Below are 16,616 nucleotides of genomic sequence, written 5' to 3'. Positions count from 1 at the left end.
CGGGGGCCGCCGGGACGGCTCCGCCCCTCCCCGGGTAGCCAGCCGGCGTCCCGTCGGGCGCCACGCGGGGTCAGCGCGGGGTCAGCGTGGGGTCGGAGGGCTAGGCGCGCTGCGGTTCCGCCGGTTCTTCGGCTCCCCGGCTCCCCGGCTCCGCGGCCCGGCCGGGCGGGCGCAAGTAAGTCGAGGAGGGCGAGCGGAGCTGGGCCCGGGCCCGGCGGCCGGTCCGCAGTCTGTCCGCGCCGCCCTCCACCCGCACCCATGCGCCCCGCCTCTGAGAGGCGCCCACGGCGGGCCGGGTGCGAGGCGGGCGGCTCGCGGGGAGACCCGAGCGGAGCGAAGCCCGAGGGGAGCCCGGGCTGGGGAGCGAGGGCCGCGCTCGGGGTGAAGCGGGGCGGGACGGGCCGCCTTTTGCCTGCCAGCGGAGCGCCCTGGCCGGGCCGGGAGTGGGAGCGAGGGCGCCGGGAGCTCCGGGCCAAGGCGGGAGCAGTTGCGGAGGCGAAGGCGGCGGCGGCAGTGCCGGGCTGAGGGGAGGCGGGTCAGGAGGAGCCCCGCTCAGGGCTCCAGCTCTGAGCGGTCAAGCGCGCAGACAGACCCTCTGCCCGTTGAGGGGCGCTGGGGAGGCGTGGTGCGGGCCGGTTCGCCCGTGACCGATCTCGGCTTCCCAGGGCAGGATGTACACGCTGCTGTCAGGCCTGTACAAGTACATGTTCCAGAAGGATGAGTACTGCATCCTGATCTTGGGTCTGGACAACGCCGGGAAGACGGTACGTGCGGTCCCGTGTCAACACCCCTACTACCCCGCTGCCCTATGGTCCTGTTGGTTTTATGCTTTTAGCTGCATGTTCTGTACCCATATAGGACCCGAACTCCGCTTAAGGCCATGGGACAGTTACCGCTAGCTGCTTTAAAAGCAAAACGTTGTTTTGTTTTGTTTCAATTTAGAGGAATAGGCCCAAGTAGGGGTATTTGTGAAGCAGCCATGAGAAGTCTCCCAGTTCTCACGTCACGCCTCTCTCTGTCTCTCCCTTTAGACCTTCTTGGAGCAGTCAAAGACCCGGTTCAACAAGAACTACAAGGGGATGAGTCTGTCCAAAATCACTACCACTGTGGGCCTAAACAGTAAGGGGGTCCTTTACGGCTGTGGGTTTGCGGGGCAGAGCCCTGAGGATGCTGCAGTGTACGGAGGCCGAGGGTGAGGCCACTGCTCCGGCTCGCATTGGCCCCAGCATCGCGGAGCGCCGGCACTGCCTGCTCCTCCTGGGAGGGCTGGGAGCCCGTGTGTCAGGGACCAAGGCCACAGCCTCACCTGTCTCCTTTTCTCCCCAGTCGGCACTGTGGACTTTGGAAAGGCCCGCCTCATGTTCTGGGACTTAGGGGGGCAGGAGGAGCTGCAGTCTTTGTGGGACAAGGTAAGGTGGGCGGATGCCACATCGACTCCCTGGCCTGCCTGTCGTGCCATCTCTCTAGCTGGCACCGTGGTCTCTTCCTGCCTTTCCTCAGAAGGCCTGGGACTCCCCTTCTTTTCTTCCTGTTGGCGGCTTCCGTCACCCACTTGGTTCCTGAGGCTCATCTCCATCCCAGTTCCCAAGTCACTCCCCCCAAGAGCAGAGACAAACTCGGTTCCTTTTGGCTTAGAGATTTTGTTGCTGATCAGAACGGGACGAGATGAAGAATGGTCGAGGAGCAGACCTGGGGGAGACGCAATGCCTGTTTGGTGCTCAGCTGCAGCACCGGGGCCTGAGTCTCCCCTACTGGGTCCTCCCTCAGTCCTAGCTTAGGGCCTGTCCTCCATGGTGGCCCCTTCCCCATCAGGGGAGGGTGTCCTCCACGGCCCACAGCACGTGTCTCCTCTTTCGAGGTAGGTTTGAAGCGTTTCTGAGACCTCGAGACTGGAGTCGGTGTTCAGCTCAGCCTGTACCAGGCACCGGGGTCCAGCAGAGAACAGGGCAGGACAAGCCTCTTCCCTCAGCCCCCTCCCAGTGGATTGACGTGGCGGGTTTGGTACAGCCTAGTGCCAGGGGCTCAGACAAGCTCACCCTGATTCTGGGGGCAGATGTGCCCATCCCAGCACTTGCCGGTGGCTCGCACGCCCTGGTCTTGATTTCTGGTTTGACCCCAGCAGCAGGTACCTGGTCACTTTTTCCTTTTTCCTCCCAAAGTGTCCCCCTCGTCCTGATCTCCAGCCAAGAGGACAGGTTCTATCCTGCGGCCAGAAGGTCGCTGACAGACCTCCTGTGGCCATTTAAGTTGGACCAAGGCAGAGCCAAGCTAGGGGCTGTCTGTGCAAACTCCAGACTCACGCGGGGAGTGTGAGACAGGTCCTGATATCCTGTCATAGGCCAGGGTCTCGGGGGCAGATGCTGCGGCAGAGGTTGGGGTGCGAGTGTATGGGGGGGATGCGGGCCTGGGCAGGGGTGGGGTCATCTCAGATGCTGCCCCATGTCGGGCCAAGCTGGCTGGGACTCCATCCCTGTGGCAGGTCACCACGGTGGGCTGCCCTGGGCGGCTGTGACATGGTCAGATGGTTCTTTATGGGTCAGAATGGGTCTTGCAGGAGCCAACAAGGGGATCTGCACTGGGTGCACTGCTTGTCACGGCAGCCAGGCCACGGCCGGTGACAGGTGCACCTGCACACACACGCCTCTGGTTGGGGACTGGCTCCTCCTGAGGGGAAACTGGGTTGGTCGTGCCCCCCCATCCCCCCACCAGCTTCCACGTCTGTTGGTGGCGTGGCCTCGTTGCCTCATCACGAGGGGCTGAGCCCCGATCACTGAGCCTGCCGTCTCGGAGGGACCCTGGGCTGCTCGCATGCTCTGTGACTCGGGTGGAGTGGGTGCCCTGCCGCCTGCCTACGGCGTCAGGTGCCCCTGCCAGGGTGGGCGCCCTGCTGGCCCCTGTGAGCAGGTAGCATGGAGGTGACCACACCCCTAACCCCAGCTCTGAGTCACCAGGAGGAGTGGAAAGTGGGGCTTCTGCTCCCGCTCTGGATCTGAGCCGCTGTCGTGGGGCGGCACGGTCTGGCGGGTTTTCACTCGCGTGTCCACTGCTGTCCGTCCACCCACACCTCCGCTCGTGCCGCACACTGCTGCCCACTGGTCTGTGCGCATGCCAGCCTCAGGCCAGGTCTGTGGACCAAGCAGACCCCCGGCGCCCTGCCACAGGGGTGACTTCTGGCCTGTCCCTCCAGGCCATAGCCGAGAGCCCTCCAGTGCGAGGCCACAGGTGACACCACCATCAGGGTCTGGGCACGGCGGGTGCCGCGGGCTCAGGGCAGCCCCTCGCGCTCCAGGTTGGGCTCACGCTCAGCCCCAGGGGTGCCGCCCCTATTCCTGCCGCTGCTGCCTGGCCGTCACCCGATGCCCGAGGGCATGGCGGTGGACCTGGGCCCGTCTGCCGGGGCCCGGTTGCACATGGGTTGAAGTCCCCTGCCACCACAGGGGCCCCAGGGGCAGAGCAGTGATTCCCTCACTGGCTCGCTGCAAACCCCACGCTGTCCCCTCCTGCCTCGGAGGCCTCCACGGTTGGGCCGCAGCTCCTGGCCCTGCGTCACCCAGCAGGCTGGCCAGAGAGGCCCCGGGTGTAGGACACGCGGTCTGCAGCCCCAGAGGCCACCCGTGTCGGGCTTCCTTCTCTGTAGCGAGTGCAGGTACAATGGCTTGACTTGTACTGGGGGGGCGGGGACAAGTTGGCGTCATGCCCTGTGGGACATGTGGGTGTTCCCGGTTCCTGGGATCACGCTGGGCAAGAGCTGGAGTGTGCGTGGGGGCGTCACCCGCTCCGCCAGTGTGGGAATTTCTGTACTCTTTTCTGAGCGGAACAGAAGGCTGACTTGCCAGGCCCGTTTCGTGTGTCTGTCCTTTCCCAGGGGTGCTGCCGTTCACCCCCCATAGCTCTCCCCATACCCCGGGCTCTGGTGGTTTTAAGTGTCAGGGTGGCTCCTGTGTGGCCGCTGCTGGGAGGGAACCCAGGGCCGGCCACCCTCCCGGCCCCGGTCCAGCCTGCAGAGCTCCGAGCTCGCTGGCGCTGGCTCAGGTGTTGGTTCTGTCCCACGCAGGGGGCAGAGCTGCTTTGAATGTTCTGGACTCGCCCCTCGGTGGGCTTTCTGTGGCTTCCCGATGGCAAGCCGCCGCTGCCCCCACCCCCAGGTCTGCTGAGACCCCAAGCCCCATCCTTTCTCCTCCAGCTGCCGTCAGGCCAGCAGGTGTGGGTGGGTCCTAAGAGTGGAGGCTGAAGCGGTGTTCGGAGCACAGCACCCGGCAAGTGGGTGAGGGAGGTGGCCACCCCGGCCCGGGGGGTCTGGGGCACCTCTCCACTCTGCCCTCCCTCCCCACCCCCAGGAAGCACCCCAGAAGGGTCTTCCAGCTGGGGGCTGCCTCAAGGTGGCCGGGTGCCCGCGGCTCAGCACCCCGTTCTGCTCCCGCCCAGTACTACGCGGAGTGCCACGGCGTCATCTATGTCATCGACTCCACGGATGAGGAGCGGCTGTCCGAGTCCAAGCGAGCATTCGGTGTGTGCGGCTGGCCAGGCCGGGGAGGCGGGGGAGCGGGCGGTCCCGTCTGCACAGCCCGCCTCCAGAGCTGGGCTGGGTGGGGGAGGGGGAGGGTGCCACGTCAGGAGGGCCCCGCTGAGTGCGTCCACGCCTGTAGGGGGTCCGTGAGGGCCTGGGGACCTCCGGGCAGAGGCAGACAAAGGGCGCTCACTGCCTCCTCTCTGCTTGCCCCAGAAAAGATGGTCACAAGCGAGGCGCTGGACGGTGTCCCCATCCTGGTGCTGGCCAACAAGCAGGACATTGAGGTGAGCCCCTGGGCCCAGCGGGCCCCATTCCCGGGGGACAGGGCGCCTCTCCCAGGGGAGGGCTGCTGCCTTCCTCAGACACCAGAGCATGGCTGCCCTGGGGGCAGAGCTCCCCACCCCCACCCCAGGCCTCTGGCCGCAGGGCTGCCAGCAGGAGCCTCCTGCTGGGCAGACCCAGGTGAAAGAAAGCTCTGGAAAGAAAATGCAGAGAGACCAGGGTGGGAGTCAGCCCTGACCCCGACCTGTCTGCTGCCCTTGAGCACAGCAGCTTTGCTGGCCTCATCCCCTGGGACCACTGACCAGTGGTGGTGCAGGGCCATCCGCGTGGAGGGGGCCCTGAGTGCTGCTTCCCTGTAGACCTTCCCTGACACCTGCTCCCCTGAGGCGGCTCACCAGGCAGGACCCCTCCTGGATGGAGTAGCCCCGGGGTGCCCCCTGCAGCTCTAGGAGCTGCCCTGGGGCCGGGCCTGAGCCTGATCCTCGCAGCCTCGCCTCCCCCAGACTTGCCTCTCCATCCCCGACATCAAGACTGTGTTCAGCGACTGCGCCTCCAAGATCGGCAGGCGCGACTGCCTGACCCAGGCCTGCTCGGCCCTCACGGGGTGAGTGGGGCTTGCCCTGGGCGCCGGGGGCCACGGCTGGCCCCGCCTCACACCCACTGTCTCCACAGCAAGGGGGTGCGCGAGGGCATCGAATGGATGGTGAAGTGCGTCGTGCGGAATGTGCACCGGCCGCCGCGGCAGCGGGACATCACATAGGCACAGCCGGCCCAGAGCACCCGCCGCTTGTCCTGAAGAGCTCCTGCTGACTCCGCCGCTGATCCCCCCGGGGGCTGGGTTGGCTTTGCCTTGTGGTGGTTCTACTTGCTTTGTTTTTCTTCTAAGACAAACTTTTCTCTGTATCCAGAAAAGCGTAGGCATCCGGACGCTTCTTCTGTCGAGGGGAGCTGGGGTGGCAGGGACCCCACCAGACCCTCACATCGGGCCTGGGCCCCGCCCCCAAGGCCCAGTTTTGGGGCCCCGGGGTGAGGCCTTGGCAGGCCACCACTCCCTTTGGAGCTGCTGCTCCAGCAGGCCTGCCGGCCTGGACCCTCGTGGGGCCTTGTGGGGCAGCTGGCTTGGAACTGGGTTTTTCCAGAGGTGTGGGGCCCTTCACAGTGCCCAGGGCTACATCGTGCCCACGGAGGGGGCCGGGGGGCCATGGCCGTCCTCAGCCTCTGTCCCCTCTGATCCTGGAGGCGGACTGGGGGGCTGGTGTCAGCTTCAGGAAGACCTGGGCTCGCCTCCGTCCCTGTCCTGATGCAGCCTCAGGACGGGGCAGGGGAGACCTGCCTGGGAGGCTGTGTGCCCCCTCCACTGGCCCAGCCACCTTGTTTTGATCCCCAGCAAGGACAGTAAAGGTAGGCCGTTGTGCTAGGAGTGGGCATCACCCCACCCCCCACTCCCCGCAAGCCTGCCTGCCACCCACCTAGGATGGCCACAGTCACCACCTCGGGGGTGGGCTGGTGGTGTGCTGGGCCTGCACTCCCAGCTGGCGGTGAAGCGCGGGGCCCCTCGGGGCGGGGGTGAGCCATCTAGAAAGCCCCTTCCAGGCCTGTGTCCAGGAGCAGAGGCCCTCCAGGCAAGACTGGTCCTCAGGACCCTCCCACACAGCCCCTGCAGGAGCTGCCAGCCCCCCATGAGCCTAGCTGTGGCCGAAATAAAGACAGTTGGAGTGGCTCCTGTCCACTGTTCCTCCAGAGGCCTGGTGGCTTCATGTCTGAGGGTCACAGCCCCAGCTGCTCTCCCCGATGGGGCCCAGGAGGAGATGCTGGGAAAGGGATGAGTCAGGGCTGGGGCTGGGGACCAGCTGCAGGTGATGTGAGTCATGGGGGAGTGGGGGGGCTGTGACCCTGCCTCCCCTGGGGCCCTTCCTGGGGGTCAGGTAGGGGGTTCCGGGGCTGGCAGGGGGCTGCCAGGCCAGGACTGGGAGTCCCCCTGGATTGGTGAGTCAAGCCGTCATCCAAACCTGCCCCAGAAGGGAAAAGCGACGTTTCCCAGAAAGCGAGTGAGACACGCTGTCCTACCGGGAGGTCTTGGCCGGTCCCTTGCTGGGAAATCCCCTGCTGCTTTGAGGGTGGAGCCCAAAGGAGGGGTAACGAGGGGGACGCTTCTCTTGGTGCCCCAGGACTCACGGGCTGGCGTGTTGACCACTCCGGGCTGGCTTCTGTTCCACGGTGAGAGCCCGGGGACTGGGCAACCCTCCCTCCACACCATCCTAACCACTGAGAGCACAACTGGGGCGGAGAGGATCACGCAGTGAGGCCTGGGGACGGCTGCCACCCGCTGTCCCCGTCTCCCACAACCCTTCCCCCATCGAGGGTCCGTCCCAGTCGGGGTGGGGAGGGGGGGGAAGGCAGCAGGCCGCACCCGGGCAGCCTGCCCAGGTGTGTCCCCTGCCAGATGTGCCCACTGCGCGCCGGCCAGACACCACACTCGTTTGCCAATCGGCTTTATGAAAAATAAATTTATAACGCCACAGAAGCCGGGTCCAAAGCTTCCTTAGGTGCGACTTGCGGGCCGCCCATGCGTGGGGCTCGGGCCGGGAGCGAATAAATAACGGGGAGAGTGCTCAGCGCGTGCGGAGGAAACGCTCGCGGACGCTGCGCTCCAGCCCGGACAGCCTGGCCGCGCGCAGCGCCCGCAGCAGCCGCGCCCCCAGCGTCCCGGGCCGCGCCTCTCGGAGCTCCGTGAGCAGCAGCCACAGCCTCCGCCGCAGCGCCGCGCGATCCTCCCTTTGCGACGGCGGCGGACTCCGCGCCCCGGGGCCCGCAAGCGCCTGCTGCAGCCGCTGGAACCTCCTGGGAGAGATGTCCTGGAAAGCTACGAAGTCGACCACGGCGCGCTGGCACTCCTCGGTCCCTGCGGGAGGGAGGGGCGAGGGGGTACCCGACTAGCTGCCAGCGCGCCGTGAGCGTCCCTCCGCGCCCAGGAGGGGCAGGACCGAGGGATCCCCGCGCGCTAACGAGTGGGTGAGGCTGCAGCCGTGCTGGAGGACCCGGGGCGACCGCGGGAAACTCGGCCGGCAAGGAGGCGGGGCTCGTGGGCCGATGCCGGGGATGGGATGCGACGTAAAGGGGACCCGCCACGTTCGCTGCCGTTCCCTCCCGCAAGCCATTTAAGCCCTCGGAGCCTGTTTCTCAAGGTCGGCGGGAAACGGCATCACCCGCCAGCGCTGACGTCCTCAGCCAACGGCATCCCCTAGGCTGTCCCCACTGCACTTCCGGAAGCCCTTCCCAGGAGCCCACCGAGGCCTCCGCGCCCCCCGTCCCGCTCACCCGGTGCCCCCGGCTCCAGCGAGCCGAGCGGGAAGCCCGTGCATTTGGTGCACAGGGCATCGTGGAACGGGGAGCCCGGCACGTTGACGGCCAGGCCCAGGGCCGTGCAGTTGCGGTGGGGCTGGCACCGCTCCGAGCTCGAGCTGCTGGCGGAGAAGGTGCCCGGGGAGCACGGTTGGCACTGCGTGTTCTGGCTGGGGGTGCCTGAGGACGAACGGGGAGGCCGGCGTCAGGAGAGCCGAGTTGGCTCCGTTCGGCGGAGGGCCCGGCGCCGCGGCCCCGCCCTGCACCCACCGGGGGCGACCACGCCTGCGCCGGGCGGGCAGGGCTCGTGCTCCAGGCAGAAGCCGGCGTGCGCGAAGAAGCCGGGGCGACAGCGGCAGGCGCGGTTGTGGGTGGCCCCGCACGGCCGCGCCTCCTCCTCGCGCTCCCCGCAGATGACGTTGCAGTATCGGCAGCGCTCCAGGTAGTTCCAGAACTGCGTGTAGTGGCGCGGCGGGCACGCGCCGCACGTCGTGGGGTTGTCCCGGCCGCAAGGTCGCTGCACGAAGGTGCCCGGGGGGCACTTGTCGCACGCCAGCCACTCCCCCGTCTCCGCGTCCCGCCTCGGGTAGGTGGGCGCGCCCGCCGCCGTCCCCCGCGCCGCAAGCGCCAGCAGCAGGGCCGGCAGCTGCCACAGCAGGAGCCTCATGGTCTCGCTGGAGTGGCAGCGGCCTCCCGGGCCGCGTCCTATAAGGGCTGGCTTGGCCACGCCCCCGCGGAGCCCCGCCCCGCCTGAGGGGAGCGGTCGGCCACCTGGGGTCCCAGGCTTTGACCTCTCCCTCCGCAGAGCCCAGTGCCAGGGCAGTCCCGTGCAGGCCACCAGCACCACGGGCAGCTCCTGACCCCGTTACCAGGCCTGGCAACCGGCGGGTGGAGGGGGTAGCGGCTCCTGCTCTGAACAAACCAGGCGCGAGGGAGGCTGCCCAGGCGCCTCCTTCCTTCCAGGCTCCCCCACCCCACAACCGAGGCCGGGCCACACAGACCGCTTCCCAGCAGTGCCGGCAGCTTTATTAGAACCCTGGCCCCTGAGGAACAATCAGGTCCCTGGAAGGTCCCCGGGACAGAAGGTGCAGGGCTCCCCTCCTTCCTGCTGGGTCTCCACCCACAGGCTGGCGGTCAGGGAAGTTCTGGGGAAGCACCTTCCAGTGGACCCACCCCAGACCCCAAGGTGGCCTCGGGGCCTCTCACAGGGGGCCCAGATCCTGCTGCCGTCTCAGGGGGTTCCCCACGGACACTGGACTGGCCTCCCCGTCAGGTGCGCTCTTGGCCAAGGGGTTTCTGGTATCAGGCCTGGCCCACCCACAGCCGACAGGCAAGTGTCCAGGCTGCGCCCCAGGCAGGGGCGGCCTCAGCCTCCGCAGACCCTGCAGCGCCCAGAGGGTCTCAATGTTCACTGGGGCTCCGGCCAGAAGACCTGCGTGAGGCTCTGCTTTCTGGTGGCAGCATGGCAGGCCGGGCACGTCCTAGAGACCTGTGGAGAGGAGGCGCTGGACACACCTTCCCAGACCCCACTGCCCACCCCAGCCCCTCAGCCCACCAATGTGGGGCAACGCCCAGCAGGCCACGTCCACAGGGGACAGGGCCGGGTCCACAGGGTCTGGCTGCCGACCTGGAGGTGCTGTCGCCAACAGGCCCGGCAGCAGTGGAAGTCGCAGGAGGGGCACTGGAAGGGGACCACGTCCTCCGCCCTGCAGCCAGGACACACCAAGCCCACTGCAAGGGGGCTGACGTGAGCGCCACAGGCCTGCTCGGGCTGGGCCCCCACTCCCAATGGTCCCTGCAGCCCCTCCCATGAGACCTACCCCACTCGGACTGTGCCTGCCCGCAGGGGGCACCGGGGGGCCGACCGGGAGCCCCCGCCCCCCGAGCCGGCCTCTGTGTAAGGAAGGAGGAGATCTTGCTCTGGGTCTTCCCGGGGGGTTTCTCTGGCAGTGAGGGGCCTGGAAACAGGAGGGAGCGAGTCCGAAGGGTGCCTGGCACTTCCCTGCTGCCCACCTGCCCACCCTGCCAGGGCTGAGGGGGGCTGGGGCAACAGGGCGGCAGGAGCACCAGGCAGGCGGCCCTACCTGGCCCGCGAGCCCCACAGACCAGGTCAGAAGGCGCAGCAGGGCTCCCCTCCCAGGGTCCTGGAGCCTGGGTGCCCAGGTCCACACACGTCTGCTGGAAGCGCTGCTTGTGGTGAGGGCGCACGAACATGCCGAACCCTGCTGGGAGCGCGGAGCATCGCTCAGGCGTGGCCCTGCCGCCCACCCCACTGCCCGCCCCCACCCGCCCCCCACGCGGGCCACTTGCTCTGCAGCAGGGTCAGGTCCTCAGGCCTGGCGGTGGTGAGCGAGGCCACCACGGCCACCACCTTCTCCAAGTCGTCATCCTGCTTGTAAGTGGTCAGCGCCGCCAGGAGCTGGCTGTAGCCTGTGGCCCCCAGTGCCCTGTGGGCATCTGCCAGGTAGGCACTCACAGCGGGCGGGTGCTTCTTTGCTCCGGGGGCTCCGGACCCCTCAGGAGGCCGGCGGCTGGGGTCTCCTGGTGGGAAAGTAAACACATCTCAGTCCACCAGCTTCCCAGCAAATCACATTGGCCTCCCCTGCTCTGGGGGCACAGAACCACAGCAGCTCCCAGGAGACTCCTCCCCGCCAGGGTCTTCCCTCTGCTCCTGGCTCTGGTCCAAAGCCTCTTCAGGGACCAGGTACCTGCAGGGAGCAGCCCGGAGGCCAGGTGGGGCCGGCCCTGGTTCAGGTGTTCGCGGGGGTCCAGCTGCCTGGCTGCACCCTGGGACACGGTCAGCTTGGGGTCAGGCTCCCTCCTTCCTGAAGAAACACGGAGACGAGGAGGCGCCCAGCTGGTCCCTGAGGGTCCAGAGCATGACCAGGGAGGGGACGGGTCTGTCCAAGGGGAGACCGGGCCTCAAACTCTCCTCAGACAACCGCTGGAGGCCCCCGACAGCAGGGAGCAGGCAGGCCTCCTCCCCCGCCTTAAACGGGGGGCAGGAAAGTGGGGGGCAGGCACAAGGACACCCCAGTCCAGAAAGGAGAAGGGTGACTTAGGCAGGAATCTCCAACCCCAGGGGCCCCCTGTGATTCCCGTCCTTGGGGAAGTCTCGTCCAGAGATGGGCTCTTCCTTAATAAATGGGGACAGCAACTCCCAGGCTCTGGACGTGCAGGGCCCACTCCAGGTAGAGACGGGGGTGGACGGGGCTCCAGGACCCCTGTGCGTACACGGCTCCCCAGGCGCAGGTCCTCCTCGGAGGCCCGGGCCATGTGTGTTCTTGGAGCCCACACCTCCCCAAAGTGGGGCCCCCCGCACGGATCTGTCAGCCTCAGGAACAGGGAGGCTGGGCCACATGAAGACCCACTCCAAGGGCCAGGTGCCACCTACCCTCAGGGTCTGAGTTTGAGGGTCCCACCCGGGCAGGGCCCGCCTCACCGCTGGGGTCCAGGGCTGGTTGTGCTCCCTGCCTCCGGGGAAGGCCATACTCGGGCCGGAAGCTGCAGCCTCGGCCCGTCAGTTGGCGGCAGACCTCCTCAAACTGCTGCTTGTGGTGGGGCCGCACGAACTGATAGAAGCCTGTGGGGAGGGGCGGGGTCTGGGCCTGCAGCCACCGCACGGGGTCCCCACCAACACCTCTGCAGGTCAACCGGGGACCCTGGTGGCCCCCCAGCCCACAGCCGCAGCACGGCCCCCAGGGTGGGACCCTCAAGTGGGCAGCCTCTATTGGCCAAGGCACCTTGGAGCAGGCTGTGCTTCTTGGGGTCCTCGGCAAAGAGCGGGCCAAGGTGAGCGGCCAGGGCCGCGAGGTCATCGGTGCTCTTGTACTCCCGCAGGGCCCGGGTAAAGGTGTCGAAGCTGGCCTGGCTCAGCGCCTGCTTCACGGCCGCCATGAACAGCTTGGCCCTGCCTGTGTCCGCGCCGGCTTCTGGCCCCTCCTGCGACACACAGCCGGTGCCCGTCAGGAGGCACCGACGCTCCCCATCTGCAGGGGCAGCGAGCTGCCGTCGGGGGCCGCTGGGGAGGATGCTTAGCTGGCCTGGCCCAGCTGGCAGGGGACCCCCGGTTAGCTTCAGCTTAGATGGCCAGGCCCGCTGAGCACAGCAGAGGCAGAGTGCAAGCTGGCGGTGCCTCCTCTGCTGAGGTCCCAGTGCCCACGGCAGGGGACACTTCTCAACACGCCAGGACTTCAAACAGCCCCGTGCCCTACTTGTGCTGCACACCCCAGCCCTGATCCCGGACCCTCGAAAAGGACCCTCCAGGCTCCCAGGCTGCCCCCCAGCTCAGCCCTCAGAGGCCCAGGCCCCTGGCACCTAGGCCACTTCCTCAGTGTCAGTCCCCTGGGCACCACCTGGTTCTTCCCAGAAGCCAAGGGTGGTGGACAGAGGCACTGGCATTTGGGGCTTTCCGGAGCTTCTAGGATGTAACTCAGCTGCTCTTAACTGCTTTCATCCGAGGCTGGGAACGCCACGTGCCTCACACGCAGGCACCTCACCATCCACGTTTGTGCCAACAGCCCAGCCTGACCCGGGCCAGCGGAGCCAGCCCGGCTGCAGGCCCCACACCAGACCTGCCAAAGGACCAGGCCTGGCTCCTGCCCAGCTGGGAAAACAGCACCTTCTGTGGATGGAGCCCACAGGCCTGCGTGGACCCGACCACCCCACCAAAAAGCAACACAAAACGAAAGGCCCAAATCTGCCAAGTGTGCAGGACTCCAAAGTGTGGAGGGTCTGCCCTGAGGGGGGCGCACTGCCCAGGGACCCCAGTAAGGGGGAGGAGACGTGAGGCACGCGGTGGCACTGCAGCAAAGGGCACATGGGAACCCCGTGCTGGTTCTGAGAGCTGAGTGGAGGTGAGATGTTCTCACAGTAAAATATCAAAGCAGAAGAGGGACGGGATCAGAGCAGGCCAGGCCCTGGCACAGCATGAGCCTGGCGGGTGGAGGGTGACAGTGGGATCCGCAGAACAGGCAGCTCGTCTGTGAGGAAGTGAATCCAGCCAAACACCGGTGGTGGGGTTGCTGCGGGCCCTGGGTCTGCTGCCCTCCCTCCACCCCTGCACCCGCCCTCAGGCCCGGCTGCCCCCTCCCCTGGGCCCCGGCTCCAGCCGGCACGCCTGCAGAGCGCCTGCAGAACTTGTCCCCCAGCAGGGACAGCCGAGTCAGGCCACTGGGCAGGTTTGGCCCGCTCACACCTCACACTACCCTGAGCCACACCGGCTGAGGCACCCACCAAACTTCCGCCGTCTGCGGGCCGCCCACGTACCGGGCCGCCGACCAGCCTGACCTTCCTCCGCCTGCCACGCTGCTCCTCCGCTGGCCTCTTCTCACGAGGGCCCCACGGGGCGGAGTGGCGGGGGGCCTGAGGGCGACACAGGTGTGTCCCACAGGCCCTCAAAGCCCTGACACTGCCCTGGGCGGCAGGGCGGGAGAAGTACCCTCGGCCCCTTGCAGGGAGCCAAGTGTGAGAGCAGGTCCCGGGCAGCAGCGTGGCAGTAACTGAAGGGCACCGGCGGGAAAGGACGAGAAACACGAGTGGGGCAGCTGCGCCCTGGGCCTAGAGGGCGGGACAGCAGGGGGCGGGCACTGACACCTGGCGGGAAGTGGGGAGCTTCAGGTCAGCTGGGGAATTATGGGCTTCTGGACAAAGGCCCCAGGGCAGAAGGTCCTGCCCGCAGCTCAGGCTCCCAGAAAGGGCCAGGCTCGGGCACAGCAGGAGTGGGAAGTGAGCGGACCATGTCCAGCACGGGGGTGTGTTGGGGGCCCAGCTGAGGGCTGGGGGCTGTGCCGGGACGGGGCATGCACACAGCACCACCAGGCATCTGCTGAAACCCCCCTGCCCTCCCGACCAGCGGGTGTGCAGGGGTGAGCACAGTGGTGCCCGAGCCCAGGTGGGCCGAGCCATCCATGTCCCCCCCCCAGGGAGCCCGGCCCCCGCACCTCCTCCTCCGCGGGCAGGGCCTTGTCCCCAGGCCCCTCGGCCAGCTGCTCGCTGTGTTCCAGGGCGGCCAGCAGCCCCACGGGCCTCCGCCGGGCCTGGACGGCTTCCTGCTGGTACTCCACACAAAGGCTGCCCTCGGCGTCCCCGGCGACCAGCAAGCCTGCGGGAGCACGCGTGGGTGACGAAGGCCACCACCGCCCGCTGGGCACTCTGGTCGTCGGCCCCAGCGTGCCACCAGCCTGCGGGAGGCGCCCCGCCCTCCACCCTGTGGGGCCCCAACCGGCCGTGTCGCCCAGCCACACGCACCCGTGCGTCTGCGCCTCAGACTAGGGACGTGCACATCCAGACTTGTGGCCTTCCTGGTGCGGAGCAGGCCGGGTGACACGGCCACCGAGGCAGTGCCTTCTCCTTCGCCCAGGCTCGGAGCAGCAGCTCGGGGGGCCAGCACGGGCATCTAGACGTTCACAGGAGGTTGTGGAGGTCCCGCCCTGCTCCTTCCCCTGGGCGGGACACGAGGGCACAGCCAGCTAGCGCTAAGACTCACGGTTCTCTGAGCGATGCGGAAGAACTGGGCCACATCTCGGATGACGTGGCCGAAGCTGTCGTACACCTTGACGTGGGGACGCACCCAGGAGGGCAGCTGGGCTCTGGCGTCCGCGGAGCTGAACCTGCAGGGCGGTGGGGCCGTCAGCCCAGGAGCCCCGCCTGCCCCGGAGCCCAGCTCCCTGGCAGACTCACCAGAGGGAAGAGCCGGTGTCCGGGGGCAAGGGCTCTGGCCCGAGAGCGCCGGTTGGGGGCGGGGGTGGGCCTGCACCTGTGGTCGCAGAGGAAGACAGCCCCGTAGTCATGGCGATGCCGGATCACCCGCCCGATGGCCTGGTTCACAGCCCTGGATGCCTGCTGCCGGTACCAGTCGTGCCCGGAGAGGAACTGCAGGGCCAGGGCGGGGGGCTGCCTCAGCCATGGGGGCTTGAGCACCACCTGCCCACCCTCAGCCGCACAGCCTCTCACCTGGTCCCGGGCCCCATTCTGGCCCTTCATCTCATCCAGGAACTGCATCTTGAGGACAACCCGGGGGTCCATGCGGGGCGGGTATGGGAGGCCCGTGACGATCACTCCACGGCCATTCGCATCTGCGAAGTCCAGCCCCTCGCTGGCCTGGGAGGCAGCGGGCACTCTTTTCCCCCATCTGCCTCCACTCAAGCCCAGGACCTTCCCTAAGGGCCCACCCGTGCCTGGGCCCTCACAGCCCCACGCCCCCCAGGATGGGCAGGGTGGGAGAGACGTCCAACTTCGAACCAGGCTGTACCTGGGGTCCACCGCTCCCAGAATCCCACAACCAACTTCTTATTCTCAGAACCTCCTCCGGCCCACCTGCCCACTGCCCATGCGTGGGCCCCAATGCCCAGCCTAGGACCCGAGGGCCGGCCCCTACAGGACCAGCAGGGCCACACCCTCCTGTGTCTGCTGGACATGGGGTCTGAGGGAGGTGATCAGCCTCTCCTGCCCACGGTGCGGCCCCCAGGTCATGAGCCCTAAGCCCCCCTCAGGCACAGGTTCCAGGCGGGGATAAGCAGCCAGGTGTGTGGGACCCGGACCTCAGAGGCCTCACCTTCCCCCGGCACACAGCCAGGAAGGTAGCCCCACTGGACCCGGGGGCGGCGACTCTCGTGTAGAAAGCCTCCATCACCTGGAAGGGGAGGCTGTTCAAGACCCCAGAAATCACCCTGCAAGATGAAGCACCGTCCGAGGCAGGAGGCAGGCCAGCAGAGCTGCAGCAGCATCTTTGTGGCACATGGGCTCCCAGGCTGACCCGGAGCCAGCACCCAGTGCCTGCTTGCCGTGCCCAGAAAACCCAGGGGCCCCGGGGCTGGGGGGCAGGTGCAGACCTGCTGCCATCGTCCCCAAGCCCAAACTTCCTAAAAGGCCAGCAGGATCTTGGCCACACACACCCCGGGGCTGGCCTGAGCCCAGGGCAGCCCGCAGGGCAGGGGGAGGGAGCCCCGGCGACCCAGACCTCCGAGAAGCCTCCTTTGGTCCTCGGCTCCACGAACATGGGCTTCAGGACCTCCAGCTTCCTGGCGAAGTCGTGGGCCTATGGGAGGAGGCAGAGAGGGAATGCCCGTCACGCCTTCTCAAAGACACGCGGCCCAGCCCTGTCAGACCCTTTGCTGTTTGGGGCTCCCTCCCGCCCCCAGAAGACACTGGAAGGAGGGACTCACCCGCCAGAACTCCAGGCTTTTCTCCATGACGGGGTAGGAAGGGAAGAAGACCAGGAGCCCGTGCGGGACCACACGGGCGATGTTGCCTGCAAGCACCGTGGCCGGCTCAGCAGCAGAGGACCCCTCCAGCCCCAGGAAGACCAGGCAGGACAGGGAGTGGAGCGGGGGCGGGCAACCTCGCAACAGGGCAGGGGCCCAGGAATGGACAGCATGGGCACTCACCCAGTGCCTTCCCCAGGGACGACAAGCACTCGTCAGAGAACCTGCAAGGAACGGGGGGGGGGGGGGGGGGGAGGGCGCCTGTTGCCATGAGGGGC

General features: G+C 67.6%; 3 protein-coding genes across 9 annotated transcripts in view; 1 reads left to right on the top strand and 2 right to left on the bottom strand.

The window, feature by feature from the left end:
* Positions 1-31: 31 nt before the first annotated feature.
* On the top strand, positions 32-7,346 carry ARFRP1 (ARF related protein 1). The gene is given in 9 exon segments (XM_089897205.1): positions 32-175; positions 666-764; positions 1,032-1,119; positions 1,327-1,409; positions 4,338-4,385; positions 4,387-4,507; positions 4,724-4,794; positions 5,296-5,396; positions 5,465-7,346. Coding segments are annotated over 8 exon segments (693 nt in total). The 5' UTR covers positions 32-175; positions 666-671; the 3' UTR covers positions 5,553-7,346.
* Positions 5,636-9,035, bottom strand: TNFRSF6B (TNF receptor superfamily member 6b). The gene is made up of 3 exons (XM_022597385.2): positions 8,405-9,035; positions 8,111-8,314; positions 5,636-7,694 (listed from the first exon to the last, which is right to left on the bottom strand). The coding sequence occupies exons 1-3, from the start codon at positions 8,799-8,801 to the stop codon at positions 7,405-7,407; spliced, it is 891 nt and encodes a 296-aa protein (XP_022453093.1). The 5' UTR covers positions 8,802-9,035; the 3' UTR covers positions 5,636-7,404.
* A 110-nt stretch (positions 9,036-9,145) lies between these two features.
* RTEL1 (regulator of telomere elongation helicase 1) overlaps positions 9,146-16,616 on the bottom strand; it is a 28,309-nt gene continuing 20,838 nt past the window's right edge. Inside the window, exons 19-36 of one of the 7 annotated variants that reach the window (XM_089897199.1) lie at positions 16,522-16,562; positions 16,300-16,385; positions 16,095-16,172; positions 15,690-15,767; positions 15,089-15,235; positions 14,892-15,028; positions 14,622-14,745; positions 14,384-14,531; positions 14,077-14,237; positions 13,370-13,498; positions 11,878-12,076; positions 11,577-11,717; positions 10,843-11,034; positions 10,445-10,675; positions 10,219-10,356; positions 9,955-10,092; positions 9,762-9,865; positions 9,146-9,623 (exon numbers count right to left, since the gene is read on the bottom strand). In XM_089897199.1, the coding sequence (XP_089753325.1) occupies positions 9,543-9,623; positions 9,762-9,865; positions 9,955-10,092; positions 10,219-10,356; positions 10,445-10,675; positions 10,843-11,034; positions 11,577-11,717; positions 11,878-12,076; positions 13,370-13,498; positions 14,077-14,237; positions 14,384-14,531; positions 14,622-14,745; positions 14,892-15,028; positions 15,089-15,235; positions 15,690-15,767; positions 16,095-16,172; positions 16,300-16,385; positions 16,522-16,562 (2,353 nt within the window). In that variant the 3' untranslated portion in view covers positions 9,146-9,542. Of the gene's footprint in view, positions 9,624-9,761; positions 9,866-9,954; positions 10,093-10,218; positions 10,357-10,444; positions 10,676-10,842; positions 11,035-11,528; positions 11,718-11,877; positions 12,077-13,369; positions 13,499-14,076; positions 14,238-14,383; positions 14,532-14,621; positions 14,746-14,891; positions 15,029-15,088; positions 15,236-15,689; positions 15,768-16,094; positions 16,173-16,299; positions 16,386-16,521; positions 16,563-16,616 lie in introns of all 7 variants that reach the window. The other 6 variants (XM_089897200.1, XM_089897201.1, XM_089897202.1 and 3 more) reach the window with 6 other exon arrangements.

This window comes from Delphinapterus leucas, chromosome 15, assembly GCF_059928025.1.
Source record: "Delphinapterus leucas isolate spDelLeu-1000000601 "Yukka" chromosome 15, BTC_Dleu_Yukka2, whole genome shotgun sequence".
Taxonomy (NCBI): domain Eukaryota; kingdom Metazoa; phylum Chordata; class Mammalia; order Artiodactyla; family Monodontidae; genus Delphinapterus; species Delphinapterus leucas.
This window is presented reverse-complemented; position numbering and strand designations above follow the sequence as displayed.

Excerpts from the sequence above, each read along its gene's own strand:
- TNFRSF6B (XM_022597385.2), bottom strand. The coding sequence starts at position 8,801 with ATGAGGCTCCTGCTGTGGCAGCTGCCGGCCCTGCTGCTGGCGCTTGCG. Across the intron at positions 8,315-8,404 it reads CGCAGGCGTGGTCGCCCCCG|GCACCCCCAGCCAGAACACG; the intron begins GTGGGTGCAGGG and ends GTTCGTCCTCAG. Across the intron at positions 7,695-8,110 it reads GCTGGAGCCGGGGGCACCGG|GGACCGAGGAGTGCCAGCGC; the intron begins GTGAGCGGGACG and ends TCCCTCCCGCAG.